We start from the raw sequence: 20,806 nt of genomic DNA, 5'->3' as shown, positions 1-20,806 counted from the left end.
TTTCTTTCTCTGAAAACTGCCTGTTCATATCCTTTGACCATTTATCAGTTGGGGACCAAAGGATTTCTCAATTTCAAATTAGTTCAAAAGGAGAAAGTACTTTTAAAAATCAGGTATAGAAAAAGCTATGAGTTATATTGTTAATTCAATAACCTGCTTAATATTGGTATTTAAATTATTTAGACCAATTAAATGGTTTAACTAAAAAATTCTCACCATTAATTAGAAAATTTAACAATATTTACTTGAATAATAATGAATGGTGGCATTATAACTCTATAATTTTCAATATACTTCTGTAGCTATTGCTTTACTTGATTTTTATAATTCTATGAGACAGTTGGAGTAGGTGGTATTATCCCTATTTGGCAAATGAGGAAATTGAGGACTAGAGAAATTGAATAATATTCCCAGTGTCAGAACCTAGATTAGGAGTCAGAAGACCTGACCCTAGCATAGTAAGTATTCTAAATAGTTTACTCTTAGTACTGAAATGTATTTATTAGAAAGTAGTATTAAGGAGGACAATTACTTAACTTTGGGATTAAATATTGGCAAGCTAATTAGTAGCATTAGTAGCAGCTAATTAACTTTTACTAGGATCGTGGATTTAGAGCTGGAAGGAAGCTTGGAGACCGTTTACTTCAACTTCCTTTATGTAAATGATCAAACTGAGAACCAGAAAAGTTAAATGACCTCACCATGTTCCCACAGGTCCAGGTCATCTGATTCAGTGTTTGGTACAAAGTACTGTGATGTCTCAGGTTGCATTAATCAAAGTGTCTGTAAAATAAAGAGTCTGAACTAGGTGTTTTAAGGCACCCTCCAGTTCTAATAATTCATGAGTATTACACAAAGTACTTAGAACATTGTTCTTGTTGTTGTTCTGTCATGTCTTGACTTTGTGACCCCCTTTGTGACCTCATTTGTAGTTTTCTTGGCAAAGATACTGGAGTGGTTTGCCATTTCCTTCTCCAGCTTGTTTTACAGATGAGGAAACTGAGGCAAACAGGGTTAAGTGACTTGCCCAGGGTCACATAGCAAATAAGTATGAAAACAAGGAAAGATACTGGAGTAGTTTGCCATTTTCCTTCTCTAGTGTGTCCCCATTTTTTACAGAAGGGGAACTGAGGCAATTAGGGGTTAAGTAACTTGCCCAGAGTCACACACTAGTAAGTATCTGAGGCTGGATTTGAACTCAGGAAGATAACTAAGTCTTTCTGATTGCAAGCCCAGTGCTTTATCCACTGCCCTACCTAGTTGCCCTATGGGTGCTGTAGTCTCTCACAATTAGGTAAGACTTTTACCTCTCCCTATTCTATTTCTCCTCCCCTTTGAACCCTACCTCCCAAATAAAAGTACCTACAAATTACGAGATTAAAATCTTTGCTGGTGATTTTGGCCCTTTCTATTCTCTTTGGGCCATTACATTTCCATTTGGAGTAGTAACCCCAATTATTTATACCACAAAAGCATCTTTTGTAGAACTGAATTTCTAGGGATCTGTGGTTCTGTCCCAGCTGGTGAATAGTGCTTTCCTACATAGTTTGTGTGTATGTCCTTCTATTGACATTGATACTGGATACTGGTTTAGGAGAGGCAGATTTTACTTTCAGTATTTTGGGAAAGGCAGAATTCTGCTTGCCTGTGGGATCTTGTGTGGGGCAGGATGAGTAGTAGGAAGATGTAAATAGGTTTCCTGAGTGGGTCATCTCAAAGCCATAGGGGGAGGAGGAGAAAGGATGTACACCATTTTCAAATGTACAGTGGTGTACAAATGTGGCCAATCTTGCCATTACTTCTATCTCCATTTTCATGTTAGGAGGCAGAGAGATATAAGGGACTCTGGGTTCATAGTCTATCTCTGCTACTTACCAAATAGGTAACTTTAGGCAACTCCTTTCTTGGGCCACAATTTCCTTATCTGTAAAATGAGGGCACTGGACTTGACAATTCACAATGTACCTTGCAGTTCTAAATCTTTGAGCCTGCAAACTGAATGCTTATGTTTTCTGACCTCCTTTAGCCCCCTTTTCAAAGCAGTCAATGAAGAAGCACTTTTTTTTTTTGCTTTTTGGAGGGGGGAAGGTAGGGCAATTGGGGTTAAGTGACTTGCCCAAGGTCACACGGCTAGTTTTGTGTCAGATGTCTGAGGCCATATTTGAACTCAGGTCCTCCTGACTCCAGGGCCAGTGCTGTATTCACTGAACCACTTAACTGCCTCTAAAGAAGCATTTTTAAAGCACTTGAGTGTCAGGCACTTGCTAAATACTGGGGGTCCAAAGACAGAGAAAATCAGAGATCCTGACTTTAGAGAAGTATACCATTCTAATTGGGGAGACAATGTATAGATAGAAGGGGATTTGAGAGGAGGACAAAGAAGAAAAGGCTCCATAGATATCAAAATATTCATAGTAACATATTTTTTTGGTGGTGGCATAGAACTACAAACTAAATTGATGTTCATCAATTGGGAAACAGCTAAACAAACTGTGGTACATAAATGTAATGGAATATTAATGTGGTCTAAGAAACAATTCATATTTTTCATATTCAGTTTTTGAATATGAATATTTTCATATTCAATTTATATTCAATAATTCAAACACTCATAGGCACATGAGAAAACTTGAACTGATGCAGAATAAAACAAGCAGAACCAGAAAAAATATATGTGGTGACTACAACAGTGTAAACGGAAAGAACAAAACAAACTAAACTGAATATTGTGTGATTATAAGGGTCAAAGTGGCCCCAAAGAAAAGATGAGAAAGTGCAGCTCCCATCATACTTTACAGAGATGGGGGACTATGAGCATGGAACATTACAAGTACTGTCAGATTCAAAAGGTCTGTTAGCTTTACTTAAATGTTTCCTCTTCTGATCCTTCTCAACAAAACTGATTACTGGTTGATTAATAGTTACTGCTTGAAGAATTTTAGTAATCACTCTAACCGATTTCTAGGACTTAGATTTGGATTTCTTTTGTTTAGGCCTTAGCAGAAAAGTTTGCAAAAGACTTTGTAGGAGACTGTGCACAGATCTGCTTCTTGAGGGAGATAAAAAGATGGATGGAGGATGATTCAACCTGTTCTGGAGATGTTTCTCCTAGCACTGGGTCTCTTTGGTTAAGGGAGGGTATCTGTCTGGGAACCTCCTAAAGGATGTTCAACTCTGTGTTTTCCTTCTTACTATGGATCCTGAAGATCCTTCTCCTGCTTTTTGTTAGTCATCATAATTATGGGCCAATCACAGACTTAGTTTGTGTTACTGAAGCTTATGTAACCACCAAACTATATAAAGTTTTCTCTTATTGTAAAGTATATCTTTGGTTACTGAGGCGCTACTGACCTCTATTACTGGTAACTGCTAGCATTCTCAATGAGTAGATTATATGTGGACTTTTCTGCCTCAGTTTCTCTACATCACAGATTTTTATCTTGACACCCCCACCCATCTTTTTTTTTTTAAAGCAATTGCTTTAAAAGGGTCAAGTAACTTGCTCAAGGTTACATGGCCAGTTATTATTTCTGGGTGTGGTGCTGAGTATCTGAGCCCGGATTTGATCCAGGTCATCCCGACACTGGAGCCGGTGCTCTTACTCGCTGAGCCACCTGGCCACCCCTCCCATCCTTTTTTCTTAAAAAAATAAAAACAAAAACAAAGGATGGTTGATTCTAGGTCATTCTGAAAAGAAGGAAATATAAAAGTGAAAGTGATCATTATTTTACTACCTACTAGAGAGGTATTGGATTCAGGGTGCAGAGTGCAACATACATTTTTGGATGTGACCAATGAAGAAATTTGTTTTGCTTGACTATGGGTTTATTTTTCCTTTCTCTCCCACCTCTCACTGCAGGGAGTTGGGACGGAGAAAAATAAATGCCTCTTAATTGAAAAAAGTAAAATAAGTTATATTAAAAAATAGCATATTCTATCAGAATTAGTTGATGTGTTGCTTAGCTTCTACCCTTCCCCTGCCCTCCTTTTTTTGTGGAATGTTTTTTTGACTAGAGGAGAAGGGAGGAATATATTTGAAAAGGTGACATGAAATCCAAAGTAATCAATGACAATAAAATAAATTTCTTGCCTGAAGGCCCCTAGGATTTATTTGATTGCTTCCCCCTCATCTTGAGGGTTTCCATGGTGTGTACTGAAGGTTACTGACATTAATGCTTCTGGGACCCTGGGGAGCTACATACTTTGAGAGTGGCTTCTACCTTCTTCTGTTTGAGAGGCCCCTCAGAGGAAATCACACAGGGCAATAGAGGAAAAGCAAATGAAGGAGATGTTCTGGAAGGTCTTATAGAGCCCCACCACTTCACAAATTCCACATGCACTTGGCCATGTCCCCAAGTAGCTCTCTGTTTGAGGAAACTGAGTCCTGAAATCTGTATAAAAATAATCAATACCTTTATTTTTGCATCATCCTCATCCCCAACAATAGACCTCTTCCTCTCCTACTTAGAGAGTCATTTTATAAGAACAAATAAGGAAAGGGAAAAGAAAAACTAGTTTGGCGAAATTAACCAACACAGTATGTACAATATTCTACTCCCATAGTCCCCCATTTCTGCAAAGAAGGAGGATGGTACATTTTCTCTTCTCTTATTTGGGACCAAGCCTGGACATTATAATTATACAGCATTCAATGAAAACTAGATTGTTATGGGATCAAACATTTAGAACCAGAAAGATCATTAGAGATTGGACACCCTGATTTTATAGATAAGGAAACTGAAGCATAGAGTAGTTAAGTTACTTGTCCAGAATCACAGAGCTAATAAGCATCAGAGGTAGGATTTGAGCTCAAGTCCTCCTGATGCCAAATTAGCATTTCCAGACGCCAAATCCACACTACCTCCTGAGAGATCCAAGGATCCCTCCTTAGGTGCTTGCTAGCTGTTATTGATAACAAGGGAAACAGTGTTAGATTTGAAGTTGCAGGAGCTGGGCTTGGATCTTGTTTTGTTACTACCTGTGTGACCTTGGGCAAGTCATTTCCTCCATGGGCATCAATTCCTCAACTGTAAAAAGGAGTTAGGAGCAGATGACCTTTAAAATCTCCTCCACCTTTAAATCTATGATTGGTTAACAGGTGTGTAAGTGTGAATTACCTTGTTACTTGTGAATAGAAGACTAGATTTTGAGTCACTAAGTTGGAGTTCAAATCTTGGCTTCTGATATTTACTAGCTGTGTGATCCTGGAAAAATTATCTATCAGTTTCCTTAGCTGGAAAATGATAATAACTACAGAGCCTACCTCTCCTGAGAATGTTGTGAGGCTCAAATGTGTAAAGTGCTTTGTAGAATGTAAAGTATTGGATTAATATTTGTTATTAGTTTTGTACTTCTGAGGGTTCCAGTTTCCTCATATGTAAAACAAAAAGCTTGTACTAGCTCAAGGGTTATTAACCTGGAGGTCTGTGGATGGATTTCAGGGGGACCATGGATTTGAATGAGACAAAAAAAATTCACTTGTCTTTGGTTTCTGTTATAATCCTGTATATTTTATGCATTTAGAAATATTATGAGAAGGGATCCTTAGACTTGACCAGATTGCTAAAAAGTTTAAGAAACTCTCTTAGGTCCCTTCCAGTTCTAAATGCTGAGAGATTGATTCTTTTCTAGTTCAAGTGGATTTCTGTGTTCCAAGCTTTCCTCATATTCACCACCAGAGGGAGCAATCTGAGAGAGAAAGAGACCTTTCTGGCAGAAGCATTTAGATAGCCCATTAGGAAACTTGCAGATTTTTAACAGAGGGCCAATGATTTACTTAAGAATTGTAAGTCATGCAATGCAAGAGGGATTGGAGAAGGATGACATTAGAATAAAAGATATGAACTAGAAATGTGTTTTAGAAGTTTGTCTATGAAGTCATGAAGACATATTGTATCACTTTAGGATATTGTTGTGTTTTATAGTAAGCCCTTACTATGTGTTTCTTGAATTAAAATGAGGGTCATGAATATGTTTATGATAACCATAACTCAACCAAAAACTGGGAACCCATTCTCTGACAAAGTACTTGTTCCCTCTGATTTGTGAGTTGACTGATGGAGGGACATTGTAAAGGAGACTGTAACTTCTCAGACTTGTTGAGGATTAGTATTCCCAGAATATTTGTTAGCAGTGGGCAATAGGAAACTTGGGAAGCTTTAGTAATAGTTGTTCAGTCATTTCCAGTTGTGTCTGACTCATGGTGATCCCATTTGGAGTTTTCTTGTCAAAGATATTGGAGTGATTTGCCATTTCCTTCTCCAGCTCATTTTACAGATGAGGAAACTGAGACAAACAGGGTCACATAGGCAATGTGTTTGAGGTCAGATTTGGACTCAGGAAGTTATCTTCCTGGTTCCCACTCTAGTACTCTATCCACTATCCAATCTAGATATCTCTTGGGGAGCTAAAACCCCAAAATAAATATGTGACGGGATAGAGAATGAGATATTTAGTGGAAAATGGCAACTATTAGAATTATTGAATAAATTCTCAGCTTAATACTAATATACAAATCTATTCAAAATAACTTCTCTGATTTCTCTACCATGCCTCAGGAAACTCACTATTGGGAAAACATCACCACTCTGCAAGATCATATTAGCCTTGGTACTCTACCTTATCACTACCTTTGCCTCTCTGAACTCCAAAACCTCCATTTAAGAAGGGAGCTCAGCAGCAAGCAAGGCAATTAAATCTAATTAGAAAATTTGATTTCTATTTGTGAATAAGTTTCTGTTTTCATTAGGACATGACAGGAATATAACTACCAGTTCAAGGCAGATGAAAACGTTAGCCTCACCCTTTTTGGAGAAAAGGCTGAAAGTCCATCCTAAATAAGCCTTATTCAGGACACCCCAGTGAAACAAACAGGTCTTACAACTAAGTTTGTTCCAGCAGTCAGCTAAGAAACTAACAAAAAGAAGACAGAAAAACAGAGAACCTGGTTTTAAGGAACAGTAGAGGACAACACAAATTTTTTAGTGACCTGCAGAGAATGTGCTGTGTTTGTGTTTCTTTCTGCAACATAGGTACGGCACCTATGCATGTTCCTAGAAGAGGATGTAAAAAGGCTGGGAGCTTTGTAGTATAACAAAAAAGACAGCTGGCCTTGGAAACAGGGGGGACCTGGATTCAAATTCCACCCTAATTGACCTCTAACACTTAAGAGTTATTTTTTAAAAAATTAAGTCTTTGAAGTGGGACTAACACATGGAGAGGCATTGTGATAATCAAATGGAGTAGTGTATATTAAGGACTTTACAAACTTTATACTGGGGTATAAAGATGTCCATACATTGATGTACAGCTAGGTGGTGCAGTAGTTTAAGAGTAAGGCCCCCGAGTCAGGAAGACTCCTCTTTCTGAGTACAAATTTGATCTTGAACACTTACTAGTTATATGACCTTGGGCAAGTCACTGAATTTCTTTTTGCCTCAGTTCCCCACCTGTAAAAAATGGGGACACACTGGAGAAGAAAATGGCAAACTACCCCAGTATCTTTGCCAGAAAAACCCCATGGACTTTTGTCCATGAATGTCTCAAAAATAACATCATAAATATATCTATTACAGAAATTTTTCAAGGAGTAGATAGAAAGGTTGTGGCGGCAAAAAGGAATCCAAACATATCAGAAGTTTTGTATCAGGAGGAGGATATGGATAGAAGGAAGGAAGGAAGAAGAGAATATAGTTTTATTGTTGTTCAGTTGTTTTCAGTCATGATCCTTCTCTAGTCATTTTATAGATGAGGAAACTGAAGCAAATAGGGTTAAGTGACTTGTCCAGGATCACACAGCTAGTAAGTGTGTGAGGCCAGATTTGAACTCAGGAAGATGAGTTTTCTTGATTGTAGGCCCAACACCTACCAGTGGGTAGGTGTTGCAGTGGTATCACCTAGCTGTCTAGTAATTTTATTAAGCACCTACTATTGCTCTAGGCACTGTGCTAAGTAATTTATAAATATTATTTGATTCTCACCACAATCCTGGGGGGTAGGTGCTATTATTATCCTCATGCTACAATTGGAGAAACTGAGTAAGAGAGAGGTTAATTAACTTGCCCAGGGTGACACAGCTGGTAAGTGTCTGAGGCCATATTTGAAATGAGAAAGATGAACTCAGGTCTTCCTGGCTCTAGGACTCATGCTCTATCCACTCTGGCACCTAGCTGCCAGAAGAAAGGGAAGAATCAACTAGCCCTGTAACCTTGGGCAAGTTACTTAACCCCAATTGCCCTCCAAAAGGCAAAAAAAAAAAAAAAAAGTGAAGAAGTATGTTTAGGCTCTGGGAACCCCCTAGAATCTTCCCACTTGATGAGGAATTTGCCTGAGGACATAAACCTTTTACTTTCCTAGGCCCAAATCTCTGTCACTCTTAACCTAGCCTAGCTCTCCATTGTCAAGCTACTTTTCACCCTTGATCCTATCAAAATATCTATACCTAAATCTGTTGCCCTAAAACTAGCCTAGCCCTCCAGATAGCCTTCAGCTATCTCCCACCCTCCCATCCTTCCTGGAGTCTCATCTCAGTTCCTCAAGATCCTCCTAATATTCTTCCTCATGACCCTCCTTATGACCCTCCCCAAATCCCTCCCTTAGAAGATCCCTCCCACATTCTTTCTGTATATAAGATCCATCTTACCTCCATGAAGGTTAGTACAATCTCGTGCAGACTCACTCTGTGTCAGATGGTTTTGGCCTGCTTGTCAACACAAGCATCACAAATACATAGTTAAGACACTGTTTTAGTAGTCTAGAAAAAAACTTTGAAGGCCTGAATGAGGGGGGTTGGTTGTGTGAGTAAAGAGAAAGGGATGTATATGGAAATAGATTCAATAAGACTTGGAAACTGATTGGCTATAAAGTTTGAAGGAGAATGAAAATAAGAGTTTGAAGGAATGTCAGAAGTCAATGAGCCCAATCCCCTCATTTTATAGATGAAGAACCCGAGGCTAGAGAGGTGACTTGCCTAAAGTTATACAAGTAGGGAATAGTTGAGCTGGGATTTGAATTGAGGTCTCCAGACATTAGATGGAACATTCTTTTCCACTGTACCAAATAGCCTCTATTGGAGTAGTGGATGAAAGAAGGCAGAAACAGAGTAGGAGTTCAGGAAGCAGATCCCAAAGCTGATGTTGGAGGCACGATAGAGAATAATGGATGGCTTCAACAATCTGGATATTTTTTTGGATATTCTCTTTCTGCCAGAAGCAGAACAGTTCATAGTTTCTTGACATCTTTAGCATTATTTCCTCTGCCAAAAGGTGGAGGAAGTGGAAATAACAAGGGGAACTGATACTCCAGAATAGTTTACAGAAATGAAATTACAGAAATACACCTTGGGTATAAGCAAATACCCCATGATATGTTATTATAGAAAAGGAGAGGGAAGGTGAACTTCGTCTGATTTGTACCTTATATTTTGGGATAGAATATTTTAAACTCTCAGAAATGAAATTCTGCTAATACAAGCACAAGATGATTGCAGTGACTCCAGAGGAAAAGGAAAAGTTGCCCAAAGAGAGTACATGGCCAACAACAAGAGATTAATCAACTAATTTATATTTTTAAAAGACTTACAGAAAAAATGGAAGCATTATTCCAAAACTGTTGTATGATCCTATAAAATTTTGTTACTTTAAATCCCCACATGAACTGAGGTTGGTGATTGATTCTAATGATGACAAAAAGTGTTTTGTTTTTAATCTTCGCTAGGAGCAAGAGAAGGATCAAAGAAAGGATAAGACTGTTGCTTAAGGAAGATGATATGATAAATACAAAGGTGAGGAAGCTGATTACTCAACTTTTATTTTTTTGTTTTTCTTCTCCAAAAAGAATGATCTTTGGACTGCTTAGGATAGGACAGAAATCATTAGACAGGAATTGAAATCTAAAGATAAATTAGGAAAAGATAAGGGAAGCATGGAGTTACCCTCAATCAATCAACATTTTGTAAGTACCTACTATGTCCCATGTGCTGAGGTTAGAAAGGCAAAAGTGAAATAGTCCCTGCCCTCCAGAAGCTTATGTTATCTTAGGGGAGACAAGTAATATAAATATAGACAAAAAGCTACATGGTAATTTGCAGGGAGAAGGCACTAATTGTTGTAGTCAGCAAAGGCTTCACATAGAAGGTAGCACAGTTAAATTTTGAAGGATAGTCTAAAGAGGTCTAAGAGGAAAGGAGGAAGTGTACTTCAGGCATGAGAGACAGGAGAGGAAATGTATATGAAGAACATTAAGAAGACCAGTTTGACTAGAATATATGAAGGGGAGCAATATGTGAAAAGGTTGGAAAGATAGGTAGTGAAGAGTTCTAAATGCCAAACAAAAAAGTCAATGAAGTTTATTGAATAAAGGAGTGACATTGTCAGTCCTATGCTTAAAGTACATTTCTTTGGCAGTTGTGTGGAAGATGAATTGGAGTGGAGAAAAATGAGGCAGGGAGACTAGGAAATCATTGCAATAGTCCTGGTGAGAGATGATGAGTATCTGGATGAGGGTAGGACATTGGGACTGAGAAAAGGGGCAACAATTAAGAGATGTTGTAAAGGTAGAAGCAGGAAGATCTGGCAATAGAATGGATATGTGGGATAATAGAGAATGAGGAGTCAAGGATCAAATGGGATGGTGAACCTAGGTGAACAAATGAATGGTGGTACCCTTAACTGAAATAGGGAAGTTCTAAAGAGGAGTAAGTTTTGGAGATAATGAGTTCTGTTTTGGACATGTGAATTTGAAATGCCTATAGAACGTTAAATGTGAAATATCCAGGAAGAAGTTTGTGATGTGGCACTTGAGAAAAACAAAGGCTGGATATATAGGTTTGGGAGCCATCTACAGAGATTTATTGATACTCATGGAAGCTAATGAAGACACCAAGTGAAAGTGTTGGAGAAAGAAGAGGGACAAGAACAGAACCTTAGGGAATATCCACTTATGGGACATGGATAAATGGACTAAGAAAGAATGAGCAGATAGGTAGGAGAAGAACTGTCATGAAAACCCAGAGAAGAGTCTCTGTGAGAAGATCCATAACAGTATATCCACAATAGTGCAGAGAAGTTAAGAGAGATGAAAGTTGAAGAAAAAGCAAGGTTGGCAGCCAGATTTTCAGTTGAAAAGTAAGAAAAGGAAAGTGAGCAAATATAATTTTTTTTTCCTAGGAATTTGACTGAAAATTAGGGGAAAGGAATGGGGCAATAGTTAGAGGGAATGATGGAGTCTCATTAGGCTTTTTAAAGAATAGGAGTAGAGAGAGGCACTTGTGGGAAGATGTAGAATAAAGCAGAAAACTACGCGACTCTTTCAAATTCCTCCACAAATAATTTTAAAATGCTTCAAAGTAAATTTTAGGGAGGTTGAAATAATTAAAAGTACAGGTAAAATAGCTGTCTAGCCTAGGACAATTTGCGAGGACAGTAGGAAAAATCTGACCTTCAGGGATGGTGGTCTGGCCTGATTAAACTGCTCGGAAACAGCAAGCTCTGAGGGCAGTTAAGTAGGCAGCAGCTTTAGCATGGGCCCTGGAGTCAGGAGGACCTGAGTTCAAATTTGGCCTTAGACATTTAACACTTACTAGCTGTGCAACCTTGAGCAAGTCACTTAACCCTCAATAGCCCTGCCTTCCACTCTCCAAAAAAAAAAGGTGAAAAAAGAATAATAATAATGAGACAACATATCAAAATTTAGGGCATGCAGTAAAAGCACTAATCAGAGGAAAATGTATATCTCTAAATAAAATATCATCAATAAAATAGAGAAAGAGCAGATCAATGAATTGGGCATGCAATTAAAAAAAATAGAAAAAGAACAAATTTAAAATCTCTGATTAAATACCAAATTGGAAATCCTGAAAATTAAAAGTGAGATTAATAAAACTGAATATAAGAATATTATTGAATTAACAAATAAAACTAGGAGTTGGTTTATGAAAATTAATAAATTTGGCTAATATGATTTTAAATTTAAAATTTAAAATTAATAAATTTGGCTAATATGATTTTAAAAAGAGAAGAGAGCTAGTATTAAAAATGAAAAAGGTAAATATACCACTAATTGAAGATGAAATTAAAACAATTATTAGGAGTGATTTTGCTCAATTGTATACCGATAAATTTAACAATTTAAGTGAAATGGAAGAATACTTACAAAACCATAAACTGTCCAAATTAACCAAAGAGGAAATAGAATGTTTAAGTAAACTTATTTTAGAAAAAGAAATTGAACAAGTCATAAATGAGCTTCCTAAGGAAAAAGCACCAGGACCAGATGGATTTACAAGTGAATTCCACCAAACATTTAAAGATCAGCTAATTCCAGCATTAAATAAATTATCTGGAATAATAGGCAAAGAAGGAGTCCTGCCAAACTCCTTTTATGAAATAAATATGGTGCTGATACCTAAACCAGAAAGAGCAAAACCAGAAATAAAATCATGGATCAATTTCACTAATGGATACAAAAATCCTAAATAAAATACTAGCTAGGAGACTGTAAGGGTTATGGGATTTAAAGATCTCCCATGCCCCATGGACGTGCTGACATAGCAGAGCAAGAGAAAGTGAAAAGCCGAGCTAACGGTCCTGTGGTTGGCAGTTGCCGGCGGTTGCCTTTTTTTTTTTTTTTTGAGTTAGGACTCCTGCTGAGGACTGTCAGGGGCCGGAGCTGCTGGGAGCGTGCTTCCAGGACGCTGGGTGGTTGCTGTGAGTGGGGAGAGGAGGACCTTTGCCTGAGGTAGCCTGTTCTGTTTTAAAGGCTTGAAAATGTGGGTGCTTTCTACTTTATCTACCTGTGCCAATGTCATAACTACTCTGATGGCTTTCACTTTCTGGTTTTGGGACTCAGTCTTTTGGTATCTTAATAAATTTTCTAGTTTATTTCCCCAAATGGCAAACCTGATGTATTTTGTGATGGATAATTATATCAGCATATTTGTAATCTCTATAGGCATTGTGAATGTGGCATTGCTGATACAGAGACTATAACAGTATATCACAAAGATTATACATTGTGACCAAGTGGGTTTTATACAAGGAATGCAGGGTTGATTCAATATAAGGAAGACTATTAAACATAATTAATTATATTGATATCAAAAGTAAGAAAAATCACATGATTATATCAATAAATGCAGAGCATGTTTTTGACAAAATACAACACTCATTCGTATTAAAAACACTTGAAGGCATAGGTGTAAGTGGCTTTTTCTCCTTGAAATGATGAGAAGAATCTATCTAAAACCATCAGAAAGCATTCTCTGTAATAGGGAAAGTTAGAAGCCTTCCCAATAAGATCTGGAGTGAAACAGGATGACCATTATTGCCAGTGTTATTCAATATTAAACTATAAATGCTAGTAAAAGCAATAGAGAAGAAAAGAAATTGAAGGAATCAGAAATAAATAAAATTTATTTTATTTTATTTTTTCCCCACTTTTATTTATTTTTTTAAATCAATTTGTTTATTTCCCTTTAGTTTACAGGATTCAATTCCACAATTCCTTGAGTTTCACATTTTGTCCCCCTCCCTTCCCTTCCCCCCATGGCGGCATATAGTCAAGTATAGGATCTGTAAATACTTTCACATTATACATTAGTCAGGCTATAAAGATGGATTGTATCAGCTGGAATGAAAAATGGTAAAGAGGACATAAAACCAAATAAGAGAAGGAAAAAGATCAGGTATTTTGCTTCCACCTGGATATAAACTTAGTTCTTTCTAGTTCTTTCTCTGGATGCACATATTTCTCTCCATCATGAGTCTTTTGGGATTGACTTATATCACTGCATTGCTGAGAAGAGTCCAGTCTATCAAAGTTGGTCATCACACATACGTTGTGTCTGTAATTGTGTACAAATTTCTCCTGGTTCTACTCTTCTCATTCAGCATCAGTTGGTATAAGCCTCTCCAGGTAAATATGACAACCATCTGCTCCTTGTTTCTTATAGCACAATAGTATTCCATAACATGCATATACCACAACTTGTTCAGCCATTCCCCAATTGATGGGCACCCCCTTAATTTCCAATTCTTTGCTACCACAAAAAGAGCTGCTATAAACATTTTTGTACATATGGGTCTTTCTCCCATTTCTATGATCTCTTTGGGATATAACCCTAGGAGTGGTATTGCTGGATCAAAGGGTATGAAAGTATTTATAGCCCTTTGGGCATAATTCCAGATTGCTTTCCAGAAAGGCTGGATCAGTTCACAACTCCACCATCAATGCATTAGTAAAAGGATCTCTTTTTGCAGTTGACATGATAGTATAATCGGAAAATCCTAGAGATGCAACTAAAAAGCTAGTTGAAACAATGAATAATTTTATCAAAGTAGCAGGATATAAAATGAACCCACATAAATCATCAGCATTTTTACATATCACCAACAAAGCCCTGCAAGAAGAGATAGGAAAAGGCAGTTCATTTGAAATAATTGAGGACAGCATCAAATACCTGCCAAGACAAACCCAGGACATATTTGTAAAACAGTTTTTATACAAATAAAGTCAGAACTGGAGAAACAGTAATTGCTCATGGGTAGTTCAAGTCAATATAATAAAAGTGAGAGTTCTACCTAAATTAATCTACTTATTTAGTACCATCCCAATTAAATTACCAAAAAATTATCTTATTGAGCTAGAAAAAAAATAATTTATTTGGAAGAACAAAAAGGTCAAGAATGTCAAAGGAATTAATGAAAAACAAATGTAAAGGAAGGTAGTCTAGCAGTGCCAGATCTTAAACTGTATTATAAGGCAGCAATTATCAAAACTATCAGGTACTAGCTAAAGAATAGCCAGGAATAACTAAGGCTAAGTGGAAGAGTACATATATAACACACAGTAGTAAATTATTATGGTAAACCTTGTGCTTGATAAATGTAAAGATTTAAGCTTTTGGGATGAGAATTTATTATTTGTTAAAAATTGTTGAGAAAACTAAAACTTAGTGTGGCAGAAACTAGATATAGACGAATATCTTACACCATTTCCCAAGACATGGTCAAAATGGATACATGACCTAGAAATAAGAGAGATATCATAAGTAAACTGAAAGAATTTGAACATATTTCCCTATCAGATTGATGGATAGGAGAAGAATTTATGCATCAACAAAATGTAAAGAGCATTAGGAGATATAAATAATTTTGATTACATTAAATGAAAAATTTTTGTCCTAATAAAACTAATGTAGGAGGAGATGGAGATAGTGGAGTAAAGGCAGGGACTCACCTGAGCTCTTCCCCAAATTTCTCCAAATACCTTTTAAAAATGACTCTAAACAAATTCTATAACAGCAAAATCCACAAAAAGATGGACTGAAACAAATTTTTAGCCCAAGGCAACTTGGAAGGTTGGCAGGAAAGGTTTGTTGCACCAGGGTAAGAAAGAAGTGCGTGCCATGCCAGGACAGACTAGGTCCTAGCAAACCTGGAGTAACCCTCAGGTGACTGAATCACTGGCAGCAATGGTTTCCAGATCTCTCAGCTCACAGACTCCAAAGACAACTTAGAAGGTAAGCAGGAAAGGTCTGTCACACCTGGGTGAGGGTGAAGCATAGCCAGTGCAGGCCATGCCAGTATAGCCCCAGCCCCAGAAAACCAGGAGTAGGCCTTGGGAGCCACTGAATTAACAGTGGCAACAGCACCACCTACTCGCCAGAGCTTTTAGCTCACAGATGGTAAGGGTCAGAAAAAGATTACAGGGGTCTTTTTGCTAGCACTGAGTCAGGACTCTGTTGCTTTGCCCATATTCGGATCCAGGTCAAGTTCAGGGTGGCAGTCCCAGGGTGAGGAGGAGCACTAGCATAGCTTAGTGGACTAGCACTAGCATGGCCACAGTGGAGGGGGGAATCCTTCCTCACAGTTCCATGCTAGAAAAGAGTGCTTGTGGTCACTTACAGACCAGAGGACAGGCCAGGAGAGTAGTAAACACCTCTCTTTAGATAAGGCCTGCCAAAGAATTTTGGGTGGCTTGTGAAAAATGTAGAGGAAATCTTTTGGTGGGAAGCAAGAGGCCCAAGGGCCATAAACGGTTATGGGCTGCAAGTTGTACAGGCCTGCCTTAGATCATACCAACTTGGAAGAAGTAGAACTTATAGGTCCCTAGAAGCATCTCTGAAAACAGATGCACAAACCCCTTGAAGCTTAGGACAGTGAGCAGTGAGCCCTCCACCTTGGAAGCAGAAAGAATTAAAAGTCAAGTAATAGATTGGGAAAATGAACAAATGGAGAAAAGCAGAGAAAAAACTCTGAGTATAGTAAGTTACCATGATGATAAGGAAGATCAAAACATACACTCAGAAGAAGACAACAAAGTCAAATCCCCTACATCCAAGGCCCCCAAGAAAAACATGAATTGGTCTCAGGCCATGGAAGAGCTCAAAAAGGATTTTGAAAACCAAGTAAGAGAGTTAGAGGAAAAATTGGGAAGAGAAATGAAAGTGATGCAAGAAAATCATGAAAATGAGGCAGCTAGGTGGCGCAGTGAATAGAGCACTGACCCTGGAGTCAGGAGGACCTGAGTTCAAATTTGTACTCAGAAACTTAACACTTACTAGCTGTGTGACCTTAGGCAAGTCACTTAACCCCAACTGCCCTGCCTTCCCCCCTCAAAAAAGAAAAAAAAAATGAGTCAGCATCTTGGTAAAGGAAACACACCAAAATAAAGAAAATATCACCTTAAAAAACAGACTAGTATAGTTGTGAACTGACCCAACCATTCTGGAGAGCAATTTGGAACTATGCCTACAGGGCTATAAAGCTATGCATACCCTTTGATCTAGCAATACCACTTCTATGTCTGTATCCCCCAAAATGGGACCCACATGTACATAAATATTTAAAGCAGCTCTTTTTGTAGTGTCAAAGAACTGGAAATTGAGGAGATGCCCACCAGCTGTGGAATGGCTGAACAAATTATGGTATATGATGTAATGGAATACTATTGTGCCATAAGAAATGATGAACACATGAACTTTGGAAAAAACCTGGAACAATTTACATGAACTGATGCTGAGTGAAGTGAGCAGAACCAGGAGAACATTGTATACAGTAATAGCAACATTGTGTTATGTCTGACTTTGATAGACTGAACTCTTCTCACCAATGCAATGATCTAAGACAGTTCCAAAAGACTCATGATGGAAAATGCTATCCACATCCAGAGAAAGAACTATGGAGTCTGAATGCAGATTGATGAATACTATTTTCTCTCTTTTTTCCCCTTGTGGTTTTTTTTCTTTTGGTTCTGATTCTTCCTTAAAACATGAGTAATGTGAAAATATTTTTAATATGACCATACATGTATAGCCTAATCAGATTGCATGATGACTAGGGTATGAAGGAGGGAAAGGAGAGAAGGGGAAAAATTTAGAACTCAAATTCTTATAAAAGCGAATGTTGAAAACTAAAAATAAACAAACAAAAACCCCCAAGATTAACACATACATACACATACACACACATGTACACACACACACACACACACACACACAAAATCAGACTAGCCAAATGGTACAAGAGGTCCAAAAAACCAATGAGGAGAATGCCTTAAAAAGTAGAATTGGCCAAATAGAAAAGTTGGTCCAAAAGCTCACTGAAGAAAATAATTGCTTAAAAATTAGACTGGAGAAATTAATAAAACAAATCCAAAAGAATGAAAAAAATAGAAGACAAGGCGAACTATCTCATTAGAGAACTGACCTGGAAAATGGATCTAGGAGAGATAATTTAAAACATTTTGGACCGCCTGAAAGCCATGATCAAAAGAAGAGCCTAGACATCATCTTTCTTTCTTTTTTTTTTTTTTTGAAATCTCCTTCCAAAATTTCTTTATTTCCATGATTAACTTTGTAGGGGAAAAGAAAACAATCACCATTTTACAAAGAAGTCTCAAGGCACATTATTCCTCACATTCAGACTGGGGAAGGCAAGAGATGCATCCTTCCTTTCCTCTTTCAGAGCATTCAGTTAAAACAGTCCCCAAGACAAACAGACCAGAGCTCCTAGGAGATCTGACTGGTTTTATTGGCACTACACACACACATACTCTTCATGTATAAATACTGACAAAGAGAACCACAGTGTGGTTTGATTCAATTGTCTTTGCTATTTTAAAAAAAGGTGCTGACCAGTGTTAAAGGGGGAAACTCAGATCGATGATTTTTCCTGAGTCAACCTCTATCATTTTCGTTGTGGTTACACTGGGGGACCCCACTGTGACAGCATAGGTCCCTGAAGAAACTTCTATCGTTATGTCCTTGGAACGTGTTCTGGCCACAAACTTGGATGGTCTTGGGTCAAATTTGGATGGTCCTAGGTCCAACTTGGATGGATAAGGGTCCAACTTGGAAGGTCCTGGGTCCAACCTGGATGGTGCTGGGTCCAATTTGGATGGTGCTGGGTCCAACTTGGATGGTCCTGGGCCAGTCTTTGTTACTTGGTAGCTCTCTCTAAGGGTCGTGGGATGTGGATTTTTTCTGTCTCACCCAGGAAGAGGACATTGGGTTCAACTGGTTTCGGTGATATCTGCAGACATGATTCAGTGCTGCCTTTTCTGGTGCAAGATTATGAAACCTCCCACACTGACTTGAAACATAATCCATGTATTCTGCCATTGTTTTGAATGAAGTATTGAGGCTTATTGGTTTCTCTTCTCTCCGAAGATCTTCCACCAGCGAGCTCCAGTTGACAGCTCTGGTCTGCGCCCGCTGCAGCAGCTCCTGGCTTTGCCTGCAAAGGCGCTTCTGGGTTTCGCTGTCCAGCCAGTTCACTGAATGCTCCTCGGGGTAGCCGTCCATCCTACCCTGGGTGATTGCCCGGGAAAGGGCCGCAGCCATTGACACAAAGGTGTGCACACCTTCCTCCCAGAGCGAGTGCACTTGGTCCTGGCGCAAAAGAACGTGGGCCTAGATGGTACGCATCACCACGCGGCATTCCCAACCCCCTCCCCCTCACCTGGCTCTGCTCTCAGGGTGCATGCGCTCCGAGCTCCAGCTGGACCGAGTGTAGCTGGGCGAGGAGGGTGGGCTAGACATCATCTTTCAAGAAATCATCAAGGAAAACTTCCCTGATAGTCTAGAACCAAAGGGTAAAACAGAAATCAAAAGAATCTACCAATCATGTCCCGAAAGATATCTCCAAATGAAAGCTGCCAGGACTATTATAGCCAAATTCCAGAGTTCTTAGGTCAGGTAGAAAATATTGTAAGCAGTCAGAAACAATTTAAGTATCATGAAGTCACAGTCAGGATAACACAAGATTTATCAGCTTCTACATTAAAGGATGAGAGGACTTGGAATATGATATTATGTAGGGCAAAGGATCTAGGATTACAACCAAGAATCACTTGCCCAGCAAAACTGAGTATAATCTGTCAGGAACAAATGAGTATTCAATGAGATGGAGGACTTTCAAGCATTCCTGATGAAAAGACTGGAGCTGAATAGAAAATCTGACTTCCAAATACAAGACTCAAGAGAAACATAAGAAGGTAAACAGGAAAGGGAAATCATAAGGGACTTAATAAGTTTAAACTGTTTACATTCCTACATGGGAAGATGATATTTGTGTAACTCATAAGATCTTTCTCATTATTAGGGTAGCTAGAAGGAGGTGTGAGTTGGATATAAAGGCATGGTATCTAACAAATAAAATTAAGGGGTGAGAGAGGAATGTACTGGGAGAAAGAGAAAGGGAAAGGTAGAATGGAGTAAATTATCTCCTATAAAAGAGGAAAGAAGAAGTTTTTACATAGTGTAGAGGAAGAGGGGGGAGCTGAGGGAGAGTGTGTGATCCTTACTCTCGTCAGAATTGGCTCAAAGAGGGAATAACATACACATGCAATTGGGTATAGAAATCTAGCTTACCCTACAGGAAATTAGGAGGGAAAGAGGATGAGAGAAGGGAGAGGGCGTGATAGAAGGGAGGGCAGATTGGGGGAGGGGGTAGTCAGAAGCAAAACACATTTGAGAAGGAATAGGGTGAAAGGAGAGAAAGAATAGAATAAATGGAGGGGATTGGATGGGGGAAATATTGTGAAAAACATTTTGAAGCAAGTTTCTCTGATAAAATCTCATTTCTCAAATGTGTAGATAACTGAGTCAAATTTATAAAAATAGCCATTCCTCAACAGATAAATGATCAAAAGATATGGTCAGTTTTTGATGAAGTAATCAAAGCTATCTATAGCCATATGAAAAATACTCTAACTCAGTATTGGTTGAAGAAAAGCAAATTTAAAGATTCTGAGGTACTACCTCATACTTATTAGATTGGCTAATAGGACAGAAAAGGTAAATGACAAACACTGGAGGGGATGTGGGAAACATGAGACATTAATGCATTGTTGGTGGAGTTGTGACCTAATTCAGTCATTCTGTAGAGCAATTTGGAACTATGACCAAAGGGCTATAAAACCATGGATACCCTTTGACCTAGCAATATCACTACTAGGTCTGTAGTCCAAAAGAGATAAAAAAAGGAAAAGTACTTATATGTACAACAATATTTATAGTAGTTTTTTTTTCTGGGGGCAAAGAATTAGAAATTGAGGGTTACCCATCAATTGGGGAATGACTGAACAAGTTGTGGTATGTGATTATGATGGGAAACTACTGTACTATAAGAAATGATGAGCAGGATGCTCTCAGAAAAACCTGGAAAGAGTTACAAGGGCTGATGCAAAGTGAAATGTATTGTGTACAAAGCAACAGCAACATGTAAGATCATCAGCTATATGGCTATTCTCAGCAATACAGCGATCCAAGGCAACTCTGAAGGACTTATGATAAAAGTGCTATCCA

At 38.3% G+C, this 20,806-nt stretch overlaps 2 protein-coding genes across 2 annotated transcripts in view; both read right to left on the bottom strand.

Annotated features, from left to right (window-relative positions):
* APELA (apelin receptor early endogenous ligand) overlaps positions 1 to 20,806 on the bottom strand; it is a 49,904-nt gene that overhangs the window by 11,502 nt on the left and 17,596 nt on the right. The window lies entirely within an intron of this gene.
* Positions 17,817 to 18,951, bottom strand: LOC138171196 (A-kinase-interacting protein 1-like). Its single transcript, XM_069100590.1, has 2 exons — positions 18,458 to 18,951; positions 17,817 to 18,411 (listed from the first exon to the last, which is right to left on the bottom strand). Exons 1-2 carry the CDS (start codon positions 18,839 to 18,841, stop codon positions 18,139 to 18,141), a joined length of 657 nt encoding a protein of 218 aa, XP_068956691.1. The 5' UTR covers positions 18,842 to 18,951; the 3' UTR covers positions 17,817 to 18,138.

The sequence above is a fragment of the Petaurus breviceps genome, unplaced genomic scaffold, assembly GCF_028583685.1.
Source record: "Petaurus breviceps papuanus isolate PSGF00001 unplaced genomic scaffold, PetGlider_PUasm1.0 126, whole genome shotgun sequence".
Lineage (NCBI taxonomy): Eukaryota > Metazoa > Chordata > Mammalia > Diprotodontia > Petauridae > Petaurus > Petaurus breviceps.
The sequence above is the reverse complement of the archived record's forward strand: the minus strand, read 5'-3'. Positions and strand labels throughout refer to the sequence as shown.

What these genes read in the sequence shown, in the direction of transcription:
- LOC138171196 (XM_069100590.1), bottom strand. Translation starts at nt 18,841, where the DNA reads ATGGCTGCGGCCCTTTCCCGGGCAATCACCCAGGGTAGGATGGACGGC. An exon ending in AATCCACATCCCACGACCCT is followed by an intron (nt 18,412 to 18,457) that starts TAGAGAGAGCTA and finishes GGACCATCCAAG; the next exon opens with TTGGACCCAGCACCATCCAA.